At 38.0% G+C, this 20,658-nt stretch overlaps 1 protein-coding gene across 1 annotated transcript in view; it reads left to right on the forward strand.

The window, feature by feature from the left end:
- Nucleotides 1-20,658, forward strand: part of LOC139715809 (cadherin-23-like) — a 48,294-nt gene that overhangs the window by 10,531 nt on the left and 17,105 nt on the right. The window contains exons 9-27 of the mRNA XM_071627348.1: nucleotides 331-418; nucleotides 2,309-2,415; nucleotides 2,976-3,170; nucleotides 3,734-3,886; nucleotides 4,820-4,981; nucleotides 6,094-6,152; nucleotides 7,561-7,816; nucleotides 8,429-8,659; nucleotides 9,030-9,105; nucleotides 9,645-9,956; nucleotides 11,030-11,317; nucleotides 11,862-12,074; nucleotides 12,938-13,251; nucleotides 14,228-14,326; nucleotides 15,331-15,520; nucleotides 16,952-17,166; nucleotides 17,929-18,105; nucleotides 19,065-19,175; nucleotides 19,637-19,784. Coding sequence (XP_071483449.1) covers nucleotides 331-418; nucleotides 2,309-2,415; nucleotides 2,976-3,170; nucleotides 3,734-3,886; nucleotides 4,820-4,981; nucleotides 6,094-6,152; nucleotides 7,561-7,816; nucleotides 8,429-8,659; nucleotides 9,030-9,105; nucleotides 9,645-9,956; nucleotides 11,030-11,317; nucleotides 11,862-12,074; nucleotides 12,938-13,251; nucleotides 14,228-14,326; nucleotides 15,331-15,520; nucleotides 16,952-17,166; nucleotides 17,929-18,105; nucleotides 19,065-19,175; nucleotides 19,637-19,784 — 3,394 coding nt within the window. The remainder of the gene's footprint in view (nucleotides 1-330; nucleotides 419-2,308; nucleotides 2,416-2,975; nucleotides 3,171-3,733; nucleotides 3,887-4,819; nucleotides 4,982-6,093; nucleotides 6,153-7,560; nucleotides 7,817-8,428; nucleotides 8,660-9,029; nucleotides 9,106-9,644; nucleotides 9,957-11,029; nucleotides 11,318-11,861; nucleotides 12,075-12,937; nucleotides 13,252-14,227; nucleotides 14,327-15,330; nucleotides 15,521-16,951; nucleotides 17,167-17,928; nucleotides 18,106-19,064; nucleotides 19,176-19,636; nucleotides 19,785-20,658) is intronic.

Consider the following 20,658-nt stretch of genomic DNA (forward strand, 5'->3'; position numbering starts at 1 on the left):
CAAGAAAGTTAATTGAGAAAAAAAAATTATACATACATTCCATGCATACCATATTAATCAACTATCTGTAAGCTGAATATTCCAAACTATAGTAATACAAAGTTATAAGGCAAGTACGCCGGCATTCCTTTTCAACTCCGTCTTCTTTTAAGTTCTCATACCTTCAACCTAGGCTTTGCAAGTATACATATTGTTCTTTTTGTATGGTTTTCTTTTTTGATAACTCATGGCGTTGAAGGCAGCATAATTAACTTTTTAAGTCTATTATATCAATGTAAACAAACGTATACCAAACCAAATAAGTGACATCTTTATCTACCTTTCTCACAGGGTGATTTGGTTCTGACGGTGGAAGCACTGGACGGAGATCGTGGGGTGTCTCCTCTGAACACCATAAACTACACCCTGATTGAAAGTGGTAACTAATAATCTAAAGCATCATACTACGTTTTGTATCAATCAGTCTCTCCTGCCAGGTTTGATAGTGAACGAGTTCTAATGATTATGTAAAAGGGTAACAAATTACATTCAATACATGTGTATTTCTTATTCTGCTTTCTCAGCGCAATGATGCTATGCATAATACATTGAAAGAAATGCAAAAATAGTGAAGGACATACATGTAAATTTATGGTAATCGAATATGTAGGCATTGTTTGGTATTGTTTAGTTCCCTATGAAATCATATCAAAGAGCGCTAAATATGCCTTAACGTTTGAAAGTCATGTTGCCAAACGCGGGTGACACGGCTGGAACCCTAATGTCAGACGTCCACTTCGTATTGCTTAACCCTAACCAGGCCGGGCTTTTTTTGGTGTTCTGTGGCCGGGGAGGGGCTGATTCAACCCCCCCCCCCCCCCCCGAGATCTCGGCCGTCGATTGCGCAATCGCCATGAAATTTGGCACGTGCATTACCTGCGGCGTAATCTACCAAGCTATACAAAAAGAAATGGAAATTTTCGTCATAATAATTAATTATGCTAATATATGCATAAAATCATACATTTTGCTCTAAATCAGAAATTAAAGCTCCTAGAATCCTAATTTTTGGTGAAAACATTCTGTTTAGCATTCCTTACAATGTACAAGTACTTGAAAAAAAAATTGGAATCAATATCAATTTCTTATGTATTCTATTGTTTTATGAATTTCCTATGTATTTCCTTGCTTTTTCGACCTTTTGTTTTATCATTTTTTTTCACAAAATTTATGACAGAACCTATATCAAGCATTATCATGCTAAAATTAATTAGTTTCAGCCTATAAAAGTGAAAATAATCATATCTTTATGAATAAGAAGAGAAAACTCCATTTGCATAGACTTTATACACAAAATCACGTTTTTTAGCCATTTTCGGTCTGACAGGCATGAATAAAACGTTATGCAGCATCGTAACGGTATGTACGATTTTCGCAAAAATGGTGTCAAAAGATGCGCGAGACTTGAATGTAAAAAGTCAGCGAACGGCGCGGTCAAAAAATTTCGCGCGGCGGAGTAGTCGCGAAAAACGTCGAGGGGGGGGGGTTGATTCAAACCCCCCCCCCCCGGCCTTTTTAGGGTTAAGGATCTATAGGAGTGATACAAGAGGGGATGGTTTTGGGTGCAACCCTGCCCTTTCGCCCCATCCCCCCCCCCCAAACACACATACATATTCTTCCTGAGTTTTAAGTAGCAATCGAGGGGAAAGAATTGTTGACAATACCAGAAAAAAAAAACCCTGCAAGAAATCCCCCAAAATTCCGAGGGTTCCGTCCCATTTTTTTTTCAAGTCGAGGAGATGGGGGAGCATCACCTCAGTATGTACATAACCATGAATAATTCCTCTGTTGCCCATTTTCCATCCCACTTCCACACGCAAACACACGTCCTCACACTGTATAATAATGACTTAACATTCTCTTGTGTTTTCACTTCATCTGGACCATCCAAAAAAAAAAAGTACGATCCGCCATCTCTGATGCAGATATTTTTAACAGTTTAGTGAAACGGAGCTGATCGAGACACCCTGATTTGGAAATAAATTTGCAGATCTTTTTAGGGTATTTTGTTGGTCTATTCTTGATGTACCATTGTACAGTTACTCAATTAACTTTGAAGAATTCTTGAAGAAGCTCCTTCCATTTCAGCTTGTAATAGAATAATCCAAGGACCATGCAAAAAGGGTATGCTTCCGCATACCTATCCATTCATTCATCATATGATTTGAAACGATATTGTGTAGGAAATGGTTTGGATAGACATTTAGCTTTTATCATTTTCGGCAGAATTACGCGTGTAATCATGATCATTCTCTTTTACTTTCAACAGGAAATGGAACTTTTGAAATTGATTCAGCCAATGGAGAAATAAAGGTTGCAAAGAAGCTCGACCGTGACGAAGATCCCAACGCAGCAATCTACACGCTAACTGTAGAGGTATATTAGTTTATCTATCTCTCTCCTTATTAATGGGCAACACCGTACTTGTGTCAAACTTCCCTGGACAAACTACAGCAATAATTACAATAATGGTGATAATAATGATAATACAATACATAAGAATCGCAAGGATATCAGTCATTTTTATTAAAAAGAGCACTATATTTATTCTTCATTTTTTTTTTTGTAATGGCGGTTTTATGTTATCAAAAAATATTGATTTACAGACTTCTAAGGCTTACAATGACGGTTTCTTTCTACAGACATAATTTCGAATAATCATATTGACTTGAAAAACTCATTTACTAGATTACATGTAAACACCTTAATAACTTTGCATTTTTTAAAATGTAAAATGCAAAATTACGTCTCTTTATTATGCATTCCTTGTAGCATGACGGCTAAACCATAACTGAGTCATTAAAAAAATTGGTAACAATATCCCTCTTACAAAATGGAGAATAATGATGAATTGAAAGAAAAAAATCAAAGGTTTTTGTAAATTTCAATCTAAATCAGACAATGATTAAATAGGAGAATATATGATTTGATTAAAGGCGAGAGAAAACGATGATTCACAACCTTCCAACCAAACGACGTCGACAGCGAACGTTTACATCCGTTTGCTGGATGTAGATGACAACGTGCCAACATTTGTACCAGCAACCGGTGTTAGCACCTCAATCCAGGAGCATTCTCCGATAGGATCCCAGCTGGACCTCATGGGTCTTCAAGTTTTTGACCTAGATTCTGTAAGTTCTTACCAAAAATTGATTTCTGATGAGAGAGACGTTATCAGATCGACATTTCACGACAAAATGGAGTTGAAGACATTAAAGAAATGAAGTGTCCATTGAGAAGTTTATTATCATTACAGTGTGTTAGTTGCCGTTGAGGTAGATACCAGTTTGTCAAATAATTATTATCATCCGTCCCCAGCGCCGTTTTACTCCCACCCCTAACACAACTGATTAATTATATTTTCAGTACCTGTTCCCTTAGTACTCAAATGATGTGAGTACAACATGTCTGTATACGAGACTAGAGAATGTAGTAATAATGACTGTCATAATTAAATACACTGCTTTGTCAATTAGCCGTCAGGTGGTAACATTTGACAGACAAATGCAGATGCCATTTTTCAGAGCCGATTACAAGAAACAAAAGTGGTTACAAGAAATCTGTGCTTGTGACAGATATTATCTTCTCCAAGATCTATCATGGCAAAAAGACTGTATCAAATATCTTTGGAAGAAGAAAATAATTGATCAGGAACCTAAAACAGTCAAGTTTATTTCTCTTTGTTCTGGTTTAGGGTGACGCAGGTAGCATTGAACTAGAACTCGAAGGTGATGGTGGGATGTTTTATTTAGTGTCAGATACGGTCTCCAGTCAAGGCGTAGTAGACATCCGTGTCCAGAACTCAACAGGATTGGACTACGAAAAAAGAAAGGTTTTTGAATTCGAGGTAAGACTAAGCTTGCTGAACCTCATTTCTGGCGTATCATATGCATACATGCAGAAAGGGATTAAGCGTTATTTTTTAAAGCATGTTGTCTTTCGAAAATCCATTATAAGAGAAAAATGAAGCAATTCCACTGGTACCTAACTTTATGAACCGCAAGAAATATTCTTAGAACTATGATTTAGAATATCTCACATTTTCTTATTCATATTCTTACTTTTTTCGCAAGTTTGATAAAAGATATCTCAAATTGTCAATAACAGAGTTAACTTGGCGGCAGTGTTTGGACCTTATTTGACCTTATACCAGTGCGCTTAGAAACGCCAGTATGAAGCGCCATATAAATGCAATTATTATTATTGTTATTATTATTACTATTATTAGCATTATCATTATCAACTCGTTTTGCCATCACATCCTTTAAAGAGTTTCTGTGCTGTGCGAGTTCATATCACTATAGTTCCAGGCTAATGACCCCCTAAATTTCTTATTACGACTCCCGTATCAGACTTGCCTTGCTTCATACCTGACAGTTTTTGGACCTATTTGATCTGATAAGGAGCATTTGCGATTGAATGACGTTCCGTCGCTATCATTCTCTCTTAGCCGTTAAGTAGAATTATTGAGTAAAATTATTGAGCAGAATCGTGCAAGGGATGTATTATTAAATCAACGATAAAATGCCATCGTATATAACGTTTTTAATGGGATTTGTAGCCGAAAAAAAAAAGAATGTTACAGGTGTTCCTTAAAAAAAAGAAGAAATGTGATGATGATAAAGATTTACTTAACTCAACTCAATGTTGACCGAGGAGTGACTTCGAGTAAAACATTGATCACTCTGTTCTAATATAGTTATTGCTGGAGTTTTTCGCAGGTTCCTTTCCTACACACGTAAATATAAACAAGCAAGCTCTTCCTTATTTGCCAAAATAGGTTAAAGCATCAAGTTCTCTCAACGCATCAGTTGCGACTTACGTCAGTGTGACAGTAAACCTGACCAACATCAATGACAACACGCCGGTCTTCACGCAGCAGCAGTACGATGTTCTGCTGCCTGAAAACTCAGTACCTGGGACCTTTGTCGTTCAAATTAAGGTGATCGAGACCCTATCTCATGTTCAATTTGTTCAATGATAAAAATACCCCAAACAAATAAAAACGAAACGAATAATTAATAATTATCTAACTTTGCTTGCTGTGTACTAAAACGACTTTGGAATGAATGGAGAGACTTTAAAGCATACTTCAAAGTATCTAATGGTCATGACAACTTATACTTTATATGTTACAAAAATTATTATACAAACGCCAACAGAGAGAAACTGACCAGAAATGAATATAATCATTATTGGAAAATTGAGCGAAGAAAATGGGATTCCATAGGGAAAATGCGATTCTATCCCGATGGAATCCCATTTTCATTGCTCAATTTTCCAATGAGAATTATTATACACAAAATGATTAACTTAAACACATTGTCTATATCGGAAAAGTGAAGTGTTAAATCTATTTGCTCCTAGATTTTAACATTTTCTTCAGAGATCATTGGAATAATGATTTGCTCTAGAAATGATCTTGATAAATTTTCTCACTCCTCTTTCTTTTTTTCGATTGAGAGTTTTTTTTTTATTTACAACGAGCCAATTACACCAAAATTTAACATTAATTTCATTAATTTCATTTCATGTCATTTCATTGTTCTGTATGGCACAAAATTTTGATAATTGATTTGCTTACATGCGTGTGACCCCTGCAATTAAAGAAAATGACAGGATTAACCCGTTACATCTTTAATGTAAACGAAATGAAATTGAAAATAACTACCACAGTTTCTAAAAGAGTGTAATCTAAATTTTTAGACTGGACTTAATCTTATCATACTACCATGATGTATCAAAATCTACATCGATATACCACAGATTCTCTTTGCTCTATTCATTGTTGATATCAACAATGTATTAGCTCCACAGATCGTGATACTTTTTTAGTAGGTAACGCACTCTCCCTTTGAACAAAAACCAGACAAAGAAAGAATAACCTAACAACAACAAATAAAGAATCAACTACAACAGCAAAACACTACATAAACATGCACACACACACACACGAACACACACACACACACACACACACACACACACTAGCCACTAGACTGAGTACAAATTTAGTGTACGTTAACTTTTGTCATGTGCTCACTCCCCGTTCAGGCGTCAGACGCAGATGAGGATGACGAGCTGGAGTATGATCTGTACGGCTACAACTCTGAGTACGTATGCAATGGGCAATGATGGGCACTTATCTGTTATTAATCGGTATCTCTCTCCCTCCCTGCCTTTATATACATAATGATTAAAGTGGGGACATACTTCCGGGTTTCATGAGCTAACAAGCAAAAAACAAAAGCAAAAAAAAAGAAAAAAAGAAAAAAAAAAGAAAACTAGATCTGTCGTCTTTGGGACATGATACATAATGGTATCAGTTTGAAATTGATAGGCAGAGGACTTTCTGAGCTAACCTCTACACAACTTTTTAGGAGAAATAAGAAGAAGAAGAAGAAGAAGAAGAAGATGAAGAAAGAATCCGTACAAAAACAGAAGGTGATCCGAGAGGATACTCGGATCACCTAAAAAAAAAGGTCTTCAGCCCCAAAACATAATCTTACCGCCCTCCCACTTCAAGATCTTTATTTCTTTCCAGTGCCACTTACCCACTTCCGGGTTAAAAAAATGGGGGGAGGGGGCAGAGTGCTGACACCTTATGTATTCCTTTGTATGGTGCACAAAAACAGTGGCCCCCGGCCGCCCCCCCCCCTTACCCCGGTTCCGCCGGCCATGTATTCATTTATTTATAGTATTATTTATGTATTCACATTTATGCTGTGAATGTTGAGAAGGGTGCCAAATCACTTCAAATTAATGAGTTCTTGCGTTAAGGTTTTTTTTTTTTGTTTTGTTTATTGCAACTGATGGGCAAATTCCTTTCACCGACGTAAATGATATTAGTAGCTGTGATTGAAAAAAAAAAATCATGAGCATACATACTTGGGTTGGGTTCGAACCAATAATCTCCCAATTGCTGGACAGGCGTCGGACGTTTCTACTGGACTACCAAGCTTTCCCTCGACATGTCGAGCGGAAGCTCGAAGCTCTTTTTTTTTTCTGAATTAGTGAATAGATTTGAATCCGACGTAAATAAGATGAAAGGAAAATAAAGAAATGAATAATTATAATAGTTATCTTTCTTATTTTTTGTGTGTTTGGCTGACGACAATTTATTACCAATGAGTGATCACAGAAGTTGAAAACTATACGGTCATAAAGACCTATAGTGTGCTATACTTTGGCACAAGAGAGTTAATGGCAAAAGTTTATTATTTCTTACTACAGCCTGTACAAATGATCAAAAACGCATCTGCTATTTTACATTAAAATCCAAACGATTCCACTACTTCTAACTTCTAGCTATTTTGCAGTTGTGCATGCGTGGTTTGATCAAAATCCCAATCATACAAATAAAAGATGATAATAATAATGATAATAATTATATCAATAATGAGCAATAATTTTGCAGAATTTCTCTACGATCAAATCGGTCTCACTGATGCAATCTGGATCAAATCGGTAGTCATTTTTTCCACATATTCACAGAGTAGTATTTCTTTTCTCCCTTTGTAGGTGGTTTAGCATTAATAGAACGAGCGGAGAAATTACCGTGTCGGAAAGTGGAGAGTTCGACGCCGAGCGGCTTAGCGTGTATTTCCTCACCTGCCAGGTCAAGGACGACGAGCGCGTCGCCACCTCCCTGCTGAATGTCACCTTGGTTGACGAGAACGATGAGGAACCGGTCTTTCAGGGAGAACCATACGAGGTTTCCATATCTGAGTACAACATCGAAGACGTGACGTTACAAGAACCTGTACTGCAGCTTGAGGTGAAGGGACTGTTTCAATACGACCTTGTGGTTTTGTCTGTTCTGTTTGAAAGCCTCTCTGATGTGACTTCATCAGTTTTGCGTATTCAACATGGTGTTTGATTATTCCTATTATTTTCCCTGTGACGGGTACTGGCTGGACCAGATTATGTCCAATATTGTGTTTGATTGCATACTTTCTGTACGTAATACAGCTATCATGAATAACATTCATTGCCTCCTTTTCCAATCCTTGTGGGATTCATTTAAGAGTACAGTATATATCCATTGTTGTGTGAAAATTATTTGCTTCAGAATGGTCTCATATTCAAGTAATGTGCAGTTTAATGTTTCCAGGTAAGCATGCCTGTACAGTGACGGGGCGATCATTAACGGGCCATTAACGATCGCCCCGTCACTGTACAGGTATGCTGACCTGGAAACATTAAACTGCACATTACTTGAATATGAGACCATTCTGAAGCAAATAATTTTCACACAACAATGGATATATAATGTACTCTTAAATGGATCTTACAAGAATTTTAACTATCATCCCCCAGCATTACCACTGATCAGTTACTAGCCATCCCCTTTAAATTTGGCTGACTCGCCTATATTAATGTATTACAGGCCTCCGACGGGGATATTACGGAACAAGTACTGACGTACAGTATTTTATCAGGAAACGAAGCCGGGAAATTCGTCATCGATCCAATAAATGGTACTATATCAAGAAGACAGAGCATCGATAGAGAAAATATGGAAAATATGGAGGATGGAGTGTACAGTCTTCTTGTCATGGTTGAAGACAACGGTGACCCGTCTTTAAATGACACAGCTACAGTTGAAATAACTATACAGGTACGTGACAAAAGAGCATCCCCCCCCCCCCAAAAAAAAAAAAAAAAAAGTGATGCTGACATTGGTGCCGCCCAATACCTGGTAGAATAATAAAGACGAGAAGAATAAAACTAATGAAAATGATAACAATAATAATTATGTACCACATTGTTCGGTTTCAATCATAATTTTCATTATTATTGTTGTCATTTTTATTAGAACAAGATTGTTGTTTTCATAATGTACTTAATGTTATAATCACTACGAAGGTTTTTTGGTCGTATACTAACAAAATGAAATTTCAGGTAACAATTTTCGGTACTTTCCAAAAGAGTATACTTGCCATTATCTGGATATTGTTAGACATTAAGTCCAACCGATCATCTTTCAGGATGTAAACGACAACGCGCCGTCGTTTCAGTCTGCCGTCTACGAGGCTTATGTGGACGAGAACTCTCCTTCTAGAGGTAAGTGATTGTAGTGCGTTTGCTTGTAAAAGCTACAGTGGTCTCAAACCCCCTTTATATGAAATAGCAGTAAAGTAAGTGTTTTGAATATGACGCCCCTTCCCGGAGGGGGGGGGGGGGGGTCCGGAAAACACGAACCAGAAAAAAAAAAAACAAGCAAGTAAAAGCCACTTGTTCCGGGAGCAAGAATAATTCGAAGCGTCTTCCAAACATGATTGTACACGCAGAAAAGCTAAGAATTGGGGTACGGTAGGGTGAAAAAAAAAATTAAAAAAATAGAAATAAAAATCACGATTATTCTAGGTTGCTTTGATAATTCTGTAAGTAATCAAAAACTTGATGCGACAATTTATTTTTCTAAATTCTCTCAGGATGTTCAGCACATTAAAAATTATGATTATGATTGATATGCGGCAATGACAATGTTCAATATTAACCCCTTTAAATGTAAAAGAGTCTTCCATCAATGACAGTGGTGTTCGCTTATAGTAAGACTGAATAGCGGAGTAATGATTAAAAGTCTAAAAAAAATTACTGTCTTTACCTGTGTGGTGCCCGCTATACAGAGTACGTAGCAAACGTCACTGCGACGGACCAGGACGTGGACAGCAGTGGAGCGGTCTACCGCATAGAGGGCGCTAGTTTGTTCGTCATCGATTCGTATGGCATCATCACCGTGAGCGGTTCGCTCGACCGCGAAGCCGAGGATTTCTACAATCTAACGGTCACCGCCACTGACCGGGACGATCCATTCCAAGAGGCTACCTGTCACGTGTTGATTACCGTCCGGGATGTGAATGATGAGGCACCCGTCTTTGTGGAATCTTCTGCATCCATTGAAGTTTACGAGGGTACGTCACCTCACTTCATTTTTTTTTTTTCATTTCTGTACTACACACGCTTTATTGACATGCGGAGTGGTTAGTGGGCAGTCAATGATAATGTACGTACTGGAAAATATCACTCCGCGTTGAGATTGACTTCGAGTCAATGGTAACAGCTATTTTCAAACAAAGAGACAACAAATCCTAATTAAATACGCGAAAATAGATTAGGCAATGATACAAACCACACCACTTCACCATTATTTCGTCTGCAAAACAACTCGGCAACTGCAAGCTCGTCGTTTAAACATTGTCACCATTGCCGAATCGCTTCAACTCGTTGTGACCTATTATGTTTTGTTGAATTCATGTCAAAAAGAAATTGTACATGCGAACATTAATCACGTCACTCTAATTGGCATGTTTTTGACTGTGACCGGTGTTATCATTTTTGTCAGATTTTATGATACTTTCACTACCCGTAACAGGGGCGGATCCAGGAATTCTGTAAAGGGGTAGGGATGGGCGGGGGGGGGGGGGGGGGCGCAACTAATATTTCTGGTGCTCCTTCCGGGTTTCATTTCATTTTTTTTTTTTTTTTTACGAAAAATAAAGGGGGGGGGGAGTGCGCCCCCCTCGACACTGCGTACTTGAGATGAAATAATTCAATACCCACTAACATCAACGCGAACATTACGCGGAATTTCATATCGTTACATGCAGATGATTATGATTGCTGATGGAAAGTGAGCGTTTCCGTTTATCGAAGATACATGTACGCCATACTACTAATGATGCTATCGTCTTTGATATCAATATAATCATATAGTATACGGGAAAAAAATCCTAGCTTTCGTCATATTGTGCGGTTTGAACTGTGATGCTTCATGAAATGCTAGTAACAACATGAAATCCAGTTTATCAAATACTAGTAATTAGATAAGAATCAGTCCACTGAACCGAGTTTCTATCCAGTTTCCACTAGATATCAGGGCTAGTAAGAATGATATTGTTTGGATCATTATTGAGAGACACTTGATATCAATGAAAAGTGAAATCAACCTTTTATGAAAAACTTTTTTTTCTGATTGTACCCATAGATACGACTTCCTGCGACTCTGGAGCATGCATGGTTCTTGCCTGGCTGAATGCAACTGATCCCGACGAAGACAGTAGTCTAGTCTATTCAATCACTTCAGTGGATGCCTTTGACGAGAACGACAAGGAGGTCTCTGATGGGGATTTCTCATCTCAGTTCCGAGTGATAAACACGACTGGTGAAATATTTCTTCAGGAGCCATTGGACAGGGAAACAGTTCAAAGATTCGATATATTTCTTCAAGTAGAGGATACGAATGCTGAAACCTCAGACAGTCAATCTGATGAAGGTAATGTCAGAATAATTTCATTCCAAGTATAGATTCCGGGCAGTTCGAACTGGAAGTATGTTTACGGTTTTGAATAGAGAAGAGAGCTGACATGGAATTGCAGTGCGGTTATTTACGAAGTATGAAGACATTATTATTTGTACCTTATAATAGCTGTGGTGCAAGTAAGCCATAAGTTGGTAAAAAGGACGGTTATCGTACATCCAGAATAAAATCATAGATAATTTTTACATCTTGTGATCGTCGTCGTTTCCAAGAAAAATGTAGCAGTGATTGACGTTCTAAAGAGGGACCCTATCTCACACTTCACGAAATGTAATAGAAGGTCTGAATAAAAAAATAAGGAGACTTCATTAAAAAGAGCAGCTCAATATAGTTGACCTCTCCAGTTAACTTGAAAATAATCATAACGCAGTCGTCTCTGATACAATTGATGCCATATACCATTATATCCAAAAGACTGGACGTATAATCGGATCAGTGCTCCTTTGATGTAACCAAACTGTCTGTCTCCAACCTCCTCCCCCCCCCGCCCTTCCCCCAGCTGAGCTGACCGTGACAGTCCTCGACGTGAACGACAACGTGCCTCAGTTCATTGACCTCCCAGACTCCTTTTCTGTGGCTGAAACGGACCAGGTGGGAATGGTCATCAGTGTGGATATCCGAGCCGAGGATCCGGATGATGGCGATAACGGGATAGTCAGATATGAGCTGCCAAACAATGCTTCAGGATTAGTTGAGATAGAGGAGACGACTGGTAAGTATTTTAAATACCATGACACCAGCGTCGTATACACATAATGTTGACAGTGTATACGATAATCCAACAGCGAGGTAGACTGACATGCCTTGTTGTTCTGCACATGAGCGAAGCAGCTGTTCCAACTGTCCAACCCGAAATTGCCGGGAGGAAGTGCATCAAAATCGGCAGCGTCGCAGATCAAAGCTAGCTGTTAGGTAATTTTCATAGAGCTTCAGTCATAACGTCAGATGAGGGGACTGTAACGAAAAGTTTAACGAACTCAGTGTGGGAATTAAGACCAGAGAATTTGCGCCTATTTTATGCAAAGTCAAAGAAAGTAAACATGATGTACCATCAAAATGATCCCTAGGATGTCATTTAAAGTTGCGTCCTGAAATATCGATATGCAATGACGTCCCTGCGACGTCACTCGCGTAACCTATCAGAGTCCATTCATGATGAACTGGATAGTGTTCCTCTGATGTGTCGATCGAAACTATGATCGACGTATACAAACGGCGCTTTGTTCGTGGTCATTAATACAAAAAAGAAAATTAAAAAAGGAAGTCAGTTTTGTTGTTAGAGGAAAAAACCTATATTGTTTAATTTTCATAAACACATTTAAGTTGTTATGCACATTCTGGACTTCATGCTGTGCATCTATTCGTTTCAAACACTGATGTACAAGATCAAACACACCGTCAAAAACTTCACTTTGCGTTAAAATTGATTTTACCTGTACTGAATTTCATTTTTTTTTTGCAGTCCAAAAGCCTTCATTCGTACTCTTCATGTAAAAGACACATTGTATCGTTTGTCAGCTAAGTGTTAACTAATTGGTAAGCACTTTAAGCAATTTCAATTCCTTTTCCGTCCAGGCATTCTCAAAGTGGCACAACCCATTGACAGAGAAGTGTATTCTTCTCTGACAATTACAATTCGAGCCAGAGATGAGGGGAATCCCCCACAGATCAAGGACACGGTCCGTGTCATATACATCGAAGATGTGAATGACAACTCACCGGTGTTCAACGAGTCGATACCGACTATAGTAAACGTTTACGAAGATACTGACGTCGACAGCACTGTCCTGGTCGTACAGGCCATCGACATCGACCCCGTTTATGGGAACGTGACATACGACATCTCAACCGGAAATGCGGAAGGGACATTCCACATTGGAATTCAAAGCGTGGGTGTTAATTTTGTCCATCTTGTATTTTCTTCTAATTCTGTGTACTTATGAATAGTGTACATTCTGTAATAATGCAATCATCCATGAGCAAGTTGAAACTGAAAAAGAAAGATTCTTGTACGATATGCATTTATCAGAGAGAGAATATTTGCTTGTCAACGAAATAATTTGGTTTGCCTTTAAATAGAAAGCATGTCAATTCAAGCAAACCAATTTTTCTTCTCATTGCGTGTAGACCTGAGCTGTGGTGGTAAAAAAAAAAAATATTTTTGGTTTATGTTTAGAATAAAACAAATTATTTTCGGGCAAACGCCCTCTACCACATAACACTATGATTACAGTGTTGATGAACACAACCGTGATGAACCATGTATTCAGTTTGACAACGACAACAACAATAAAAAAAAAGCCCCAATCAAATAAATCTGTTATTTTAATGGTATTAGAACAACAGAGAAATTGTCTGAATCGTTAAATCACCTTTTTTTTTTGTCTTTTTGATAAAATCAAAATCACGATGTACATCAAAATTTTATGTAGTACATCTGAGCGTTCAGCTGACACAGACCAAGCACTGGGCACTATGCAAGCTTGACTACTTCACAAGAATATATCATAATATGAGATATTGTATATACATATATATAATATATATATATATATATATATATATATATATATATATAATATATCATATCACCCTCTACTTCTGAAATAATTGTGACGTTTCTATTCGTGATAATTCAAAATGATACACTGACATAATATCAGACGCGTGTTATCAGCGATTTATAGTCAAACCTGTCTTAGCGACCGTCTGTCTATAGTGGCCACCTGTTTATAACTGCCACATTTTCGTCGCCCTTGGGTGGCCGCTTTAGACAGGTTTGACTGTGTAAAGAAAAGAAGAAGAAGAAGAAGAAGAAGAAGAAGAAGAAGATGAAGTAATATTATCATATCAATAACCGTGCAGGGTGACATCACAATCGTGGAGGAACTTGACCGAGAGACTCAGTCCCAATACGTCCTTACTGTAGTGGCGAGTGATGGGCAGAGACAAAGCAACGAAGAGGTACGTATCATTCCATCAGCATGATCAGTGCTTTCATTAGTCTTCTAGCAATGCCTTTCATGTTGTATACAATCTTCATTATTCTGAATGTCAGCACTTACTGCAGTCAGCCTCTACTATGACGGTTTTACAGGGCAGTATCACAAGACTAATCATCGGTGACTATTGGAGTTGATCGTACCCCTGGAATATGTATGTGTAACAAATGTATACATGTTACAAAGAGCAATAGAAAACACTACAATATCTTGCCGCCTTGTATTTTACGGATATTGTGTTGTTGTTTTTTTCTAAAGGAGCAACTCATGACCTTACACGTATGCTTTTTAGTGGATCACTCTTTTTCCAAAGTATGTATTGTTTGTCTTACGAGTATATACTTTTAAACATTCATGCTTTCACACATTCCTTTAAGGTGGCCATTGAGTTTTTGTTGATGAAAATGACGGACAGGCATAGTCATGGCAAGTGACATGTTTGAGGCGATCAATGTTCTCAATCAGACAATGTGAATGACCGCTCCTCTTTGCCAGTATTCATATTCACAGCAGTGAGCAGTCCACGGTCGTAACTTAAATAAAACAATGCACCTGCTATAATTCATGGTAATTCTTGGCGACGGTCATTATTTCCATATTGCGGCCGGTCGCTGTGAACAGTAGGATGGCGTCCCGAAATCGACACAAGATGGCCGTACGAATATAGAAATTTCAATTTTGCTCCAAGTTTGAGAGCCGATCAAAAGCCAAAGCAAATACGTTCTTTGTTAGCAACCTGCGAAACTCAGCCGGTGGTTATACGTATGGCTTTAACATGCTCTCAAGAATATCCCGAAGTTTTTACAATCAGAGCGGATTTTGAACGTTTCTTTTATCGTGCGTCCATCTTTGCTTTAACAGCTTTGAGACAGTGTGACGCCTGCATCACAAATGAAGATGGTGAATGTTCTCCATCGATCGTTGTGAATGGCAACACCATCTTTCTTTCATCCGTATGCATACCAGGTGACCATCAATGTACTCGATGTGAATGACAACGCTCCCGTCTTCTCGACCAGTTTTCCGACCACCGTCTCCATCTCGGAGGTCGCGGACCAAGGTTCCAGCGTCACCGTCATCGCCGCCGTGGACGACGACGAATCCGGGACGAATAACTCGGAAGTCCGATACTTTATGGAAAACCTGGGTGATCGAGGTAGGTGCAAACAATACGGCATTTCGTATACGCCATATCACCACTGCTCATATTTCTTTGCACTGTGGCAGGTTTTGCTTTACGTAATGCATGATTATCAAAATATGCTTGTGATACGATCTTTCGGAATCCTAAGTTGGAAGTACAGAATTTTGGTTGTTTCTAATGTTGTAACACATACTTTTGGACCAAACATCGTACCCCACATTAGAAATTCTAATCATGACACAGTTTTTGTATGAAAATCAGTGATGCTGATGCTTTAAAACAACAACAAATTCGTGGGAACCTCCGTTAGCCAGTAGAAATATCAGACAAAACGACATCATTGTATGTGACCGTGCACCTCAAAACGAACATAAAGTCGCACACACTGATTTTGCGTGAGGACTCAAAAATAAATGAAATGGGTCAACCTAGCCGAACTTGACTTTTCATATTTTCTGAAAGAGCGGGTCTTCTTTTACAATATGCTAAAATTTGGTATCATAAAACGGGCAGGAAAGTGTATTTTTTTAGCAGTTTATCTCAGAACATTTTTGGTAGAATAGTGTGATTAGGCGTGTCTTTAGAATCCCTTTTTCATTTCTGAAAAACCTTGTCCATACTCTTCACTTTCAACTCTAATAACTTTTTAAAGGATAATGCTACTGCTTTGAAAGCTGGCATTAATTATGGACAGAATGTGTTAATGAGGCATGCTTAATTTCACTTTAATTTGATAATCCCTTCATTGATTTAGTACTCTGGTGGTTTACTTCCTGTGTTTTTTGTCCCATTCATCGCACAGCCAGCACGGTTTGGTAAAGATTAAGCGCTTGAATAGACACTGTACTTCAGAGCCTCTTTCCTCAGTTCACACTTTTCCTGAGTTTGTGCTTTCTTTCCAATATTTAGATAGGTTAGGAGAGTCCATTTGACTTGAGTTATACATCATCTTAAAGCTTAAAGTCTCATGTCTGGCGACTTTTTGTTTGTTTTGAGGTGCAGGGTCACATATATCAATAACTTGTGGTAGGTAATTTCATGATTCCCGTTTGGAAACAGGTCATATTCTCACTTCCAAGGCCAACATTTCTTGTTGCCATGAGCCTAATACCGCAATATGTATGGGTTTTTAGCTATTTCTTGCAATGGTGTGTTACTTTCTCGACGTTTATGTACGTTTCAATATAGGGATGCTATACATGAAAGCATGGTTCGGTTGATATTAACACAATAGTGACTGATAGCTCACTTCTCCATGTCCAATTTGACTATAACAACACGAATAGTGAAACGACAGAACAGCAAACGTTTCAATAAACTCAGACAAGAGACTAAGGAAGTAACACAGTTTTGAACGAAAAAAAAAAAGAGGAAATCTCTCGTAAACAGTAAGCATTGAAATACTTTCCAGGTTGTGAAAACACTCTCGCTTTATTTCGCCAGCTTACTTCGAAATCGACAGCGAAACAGGTCAGGTGACCGTTAGCAGTTCTTCACTCGAACCGGGCAGCTACATATGTAACGTCACTGCCTATGACTTGGGCGATCCTCAAATGTTTTCAACACCGAGGAATTTTACGGTCGTTGTAACAGACTACAACGATGATAGACCTGTGTTCATCAATCCAACGCAGGCTCAAAAATTTTACCTTGAAGAGGTAATCCCCACAACTTGAAGATCTGAAATGGTAACAACTTGTACACTTTTTGCCATGGCGTTTTGCAAAAGATAATGACTTGCTTCTTGAGGATTTTTGAATGGAAGTGTTCAATCCGTCGCCTCCGGACATTCTGCAAAATAACGATGATAAGGATAATAAAGAAGAAATATAAAGAAAACAAAAGTGGTACTAACAATCGACGTCATCATCACTATCATCATCATCATCATCATCATAGAATAATTATTATTGTCATCATCATCATCATCATCATAATCGTCATGTAGCTTCAAGCGGATTGATATACAACAGAAAAGCTGGATCAAATACATAATAATTATCAACATTGCTATATGTTAATGACAAGAAAGAGAGCACATATTACGATTGATTGAATAAATGAGTTTTTAGCATTGATCTAAAATTGTCTTCACTTTGAAAGTTATCATGTGATAGGGGAGTTTGTAAGCTTAATGGCATACGCGGAATTTGTATATTATGAAGTATACTTGGCTGCTTGGCATAAAAAAGGTGGTTCAAGAGTGATAATGTTTGCATCATCATCTGCCTTCTCCGTTTGTATTTTTTTTTTGTGTGTGTGTCTAGATATACTAAGGTAAAGCTGAGAAAGATATGATTTGTTTTGTTTGTATATCAGTATTCCCAACAAACTTTCGGAATAACGAACTGTAAACTTTCCAAACACCATGTTGAATTAAGTTTTATAGAACTTTAAGATTAAAAATATTGTCTTTGCAGGATTACACAGGAATCGTCACTACTGCACAGGCTACCCTCCCAAATAGTGAACCCTTCTATGCATTCGATACCAGCCTTGGTGTAACAGATGATTATAAACACTTCGAAATCGGCAGAATATCCGGGAAAATCAATATAATAACCTCGACCGACAGGGAAACTCAGGAACAATACATTGTGAGTGTACACGCGTTCACCAAATATTATTCTTTTTTATAAAATGGGTTCAAGAATGTATCCAATTGGCAGCGCTGAAATGAGTCACGTGTGCGTGCATTAATTTCTCACTAACATGCATGGCCTGACGTGTAACAACTCAATCAGTTGTTACATGTGCATCGCGCGCTACTACATACACGCTGTAAATGAACATGTGTGGCGTACGTATACTCTTATACGTACAGTACTTATATGTGCGGGATTTCCGAATGCGACGTGCGTAAATGTTTGGGACGAACATCTTCGGACATCTTGACTCTTGAGCGAGTGCTACATGTAGCTGACTGGTATTGACCCACAAAGGTACGTGAAAAATGCTGTTAGTTTTTGACCCATTTTATAAAACAAATGATGTACAGGATTATTTCGTGGCGTCCACTAACGCACTCTATCCTGTGCATCATTTGTATATCAGTCTATGGTATTTACACCGGAGGTATGTTTTATTCGCTGTACTTTTCAACCATTCTTAGCTAGTCATTGTAATTGTGGATAAAGCACATAATCCTTATTGTAATACATATTCACACAAAAGCTAACGTCAATTTACTGGTATTTAGCCTATTTACGTTGACAATTACCGCAAATGAATTTTGTCTTTCTTCTGGTGGACAGTATACTATTCAAAGAGCAAGAACCACAGCTATCTTATCCTTAGGGAGTTCATGAAAGAAAGTTAGTAAGCAACCACGGTGAATAAAGATGTATTGGTATTGTATAGTTTCAGGAGATATCATTACAATTAAATCCAAAGGTACCACTTATGAAACGACATTATTACAGCTTTGAAAACTTTGAAACAAACGCGTTCCAGTATAGAATGTATAAAAAGAAATGATAAGGGCTTTAAATATAAAGAAAATTACTGGAATTTTTTTTTTTAAAGATTAACTTGGTCCGCTTTTGATCATCAACAGCTGACTGTGAAGGCCATTAACAACGCAACGGGTGTGGCGTCAACGTCAGATGTCACTTTCTCTGTTATTGTCATTGATAAAGATGACAACGAGCCTGCTTACTGGGGCCCGGTAAGTTCATTTTCTCGAGTTTACAACTATGTATGTAGTAGTATGTCGGGCTTAATACACATTTGCTTCAACGATCTCCCATCTTATAATGATAAATCGAATTTTATCCACAATGCTCTGGAGGTTACAAAAATATGTTTCGGATGGTGTCGCATCTGGAGTCGCTTCAAAGTTTTATTTCGACAATCCGCAGTGCTAGGTACTGCTGCTGTGGGAGCAAAATTGGGTGTGGCTAGTGTGTGCGTATACAACCATGCTCTACAAAAACCAGACGCTGATAAACATTTGAGCTTGTCAAATTTAATACACTGACTTGAGAACAGCAGAATGAAAATGCTTTATGAAAATATAAATATCTGCGTTTTTATTAATTTCATTTCTGTATGTGTGTGTTGTGTAATCATTTGTTAATATTTTTTGTGTTATCTTTTGAGAACGTAATGCGTCCGTCTCTCGTTTAGGGTACTGGCTCCGACGAGGTACTAGAACCACCTAACGAAGAAATGATGGTGTTCGAACACGAGCCCGAGGGAACCTTTGTCGGAATTGTTCCGGCAGCGGTGGATCTAGACAGCGACACGTATAATACGATCTACTACTATCTCGTCTGTGAGTTAGACCCATATCGTTTCACTACGGCAACAACCAATGCTTCTAATACAGGCCGGTGACCTACCAGGAGGTTTAAGAGAAGGAGTAAAGTCACTCTTATTTCCTTTGATACCACGGTAGATGCCAGGACACAAAAATATGTCAAGTATAATTATGTGCCAAATTGGAGCTGTACCACAGATTGGAAGACAATGTCTCATTGCATGATAACCATGCAGCCAATCTCGAAAATTTGTCTTTGTGATGGCAAATACTTTTCGCCGTCTCTTCTTATAAGATGAGTGGTACGTACTGGTACATGTACAGACACGGAAATGCGAGAATAAGAATCCCTCAAAAACTGATCAAATGAACATAAAAATTACTCGACTTTTCATGTCTTACACTATTCTCACATACAAGTGAATAAAGCACTGTACTTGAAGATTATTTCATACCAGTTTCATTTATCGGAAGTGATCGGAAACATGATAATGAACTTTTAAAATTAGGGTATTTACAGTTTCAAATACTTTCAAACTTTACAGCATATGTTATTATTTACATTTTTGAACATATTTCTGAACGGTATTTATTTTGGTTGTATTTCATGATGTAAAATTCCATCATTTGTACATCAATGGGAAACTGAAGGCCTTCTAAATAAACACATTCAGTTGGAAGTCCATCTATTTAACCTCCTTGGACCTATTGAGCAATCATCTAAATCATCGTGTGCCATTATCTCATTTACAGTTAATGCCTGTTCATAGCAATTAAAATCATTGTCTATAATGCCTTACCATCATTTATCACTTCCAGTTATTCCCTGTACTGCGTTCTTGCAAACACATAGCCCTCTCACATAGTCTCTATTTTACCCCAATAAGGT

Source organism: Diadema antillarum, unplaced genomic scaffold, assembly GCF_040938485.1.
Source record: "Diadema antillarum isolate AM-2024a unplaced genomic scaffold, OU_Dant_1.0 scf00000055, whole genome shotgun sequence".
Lineage (NCBI taxonomy): Eukaryota > Metazoa > Echinodermata > Echinoidea > Diadematoida > Diadematidae > Diadema > Diadema antillarum.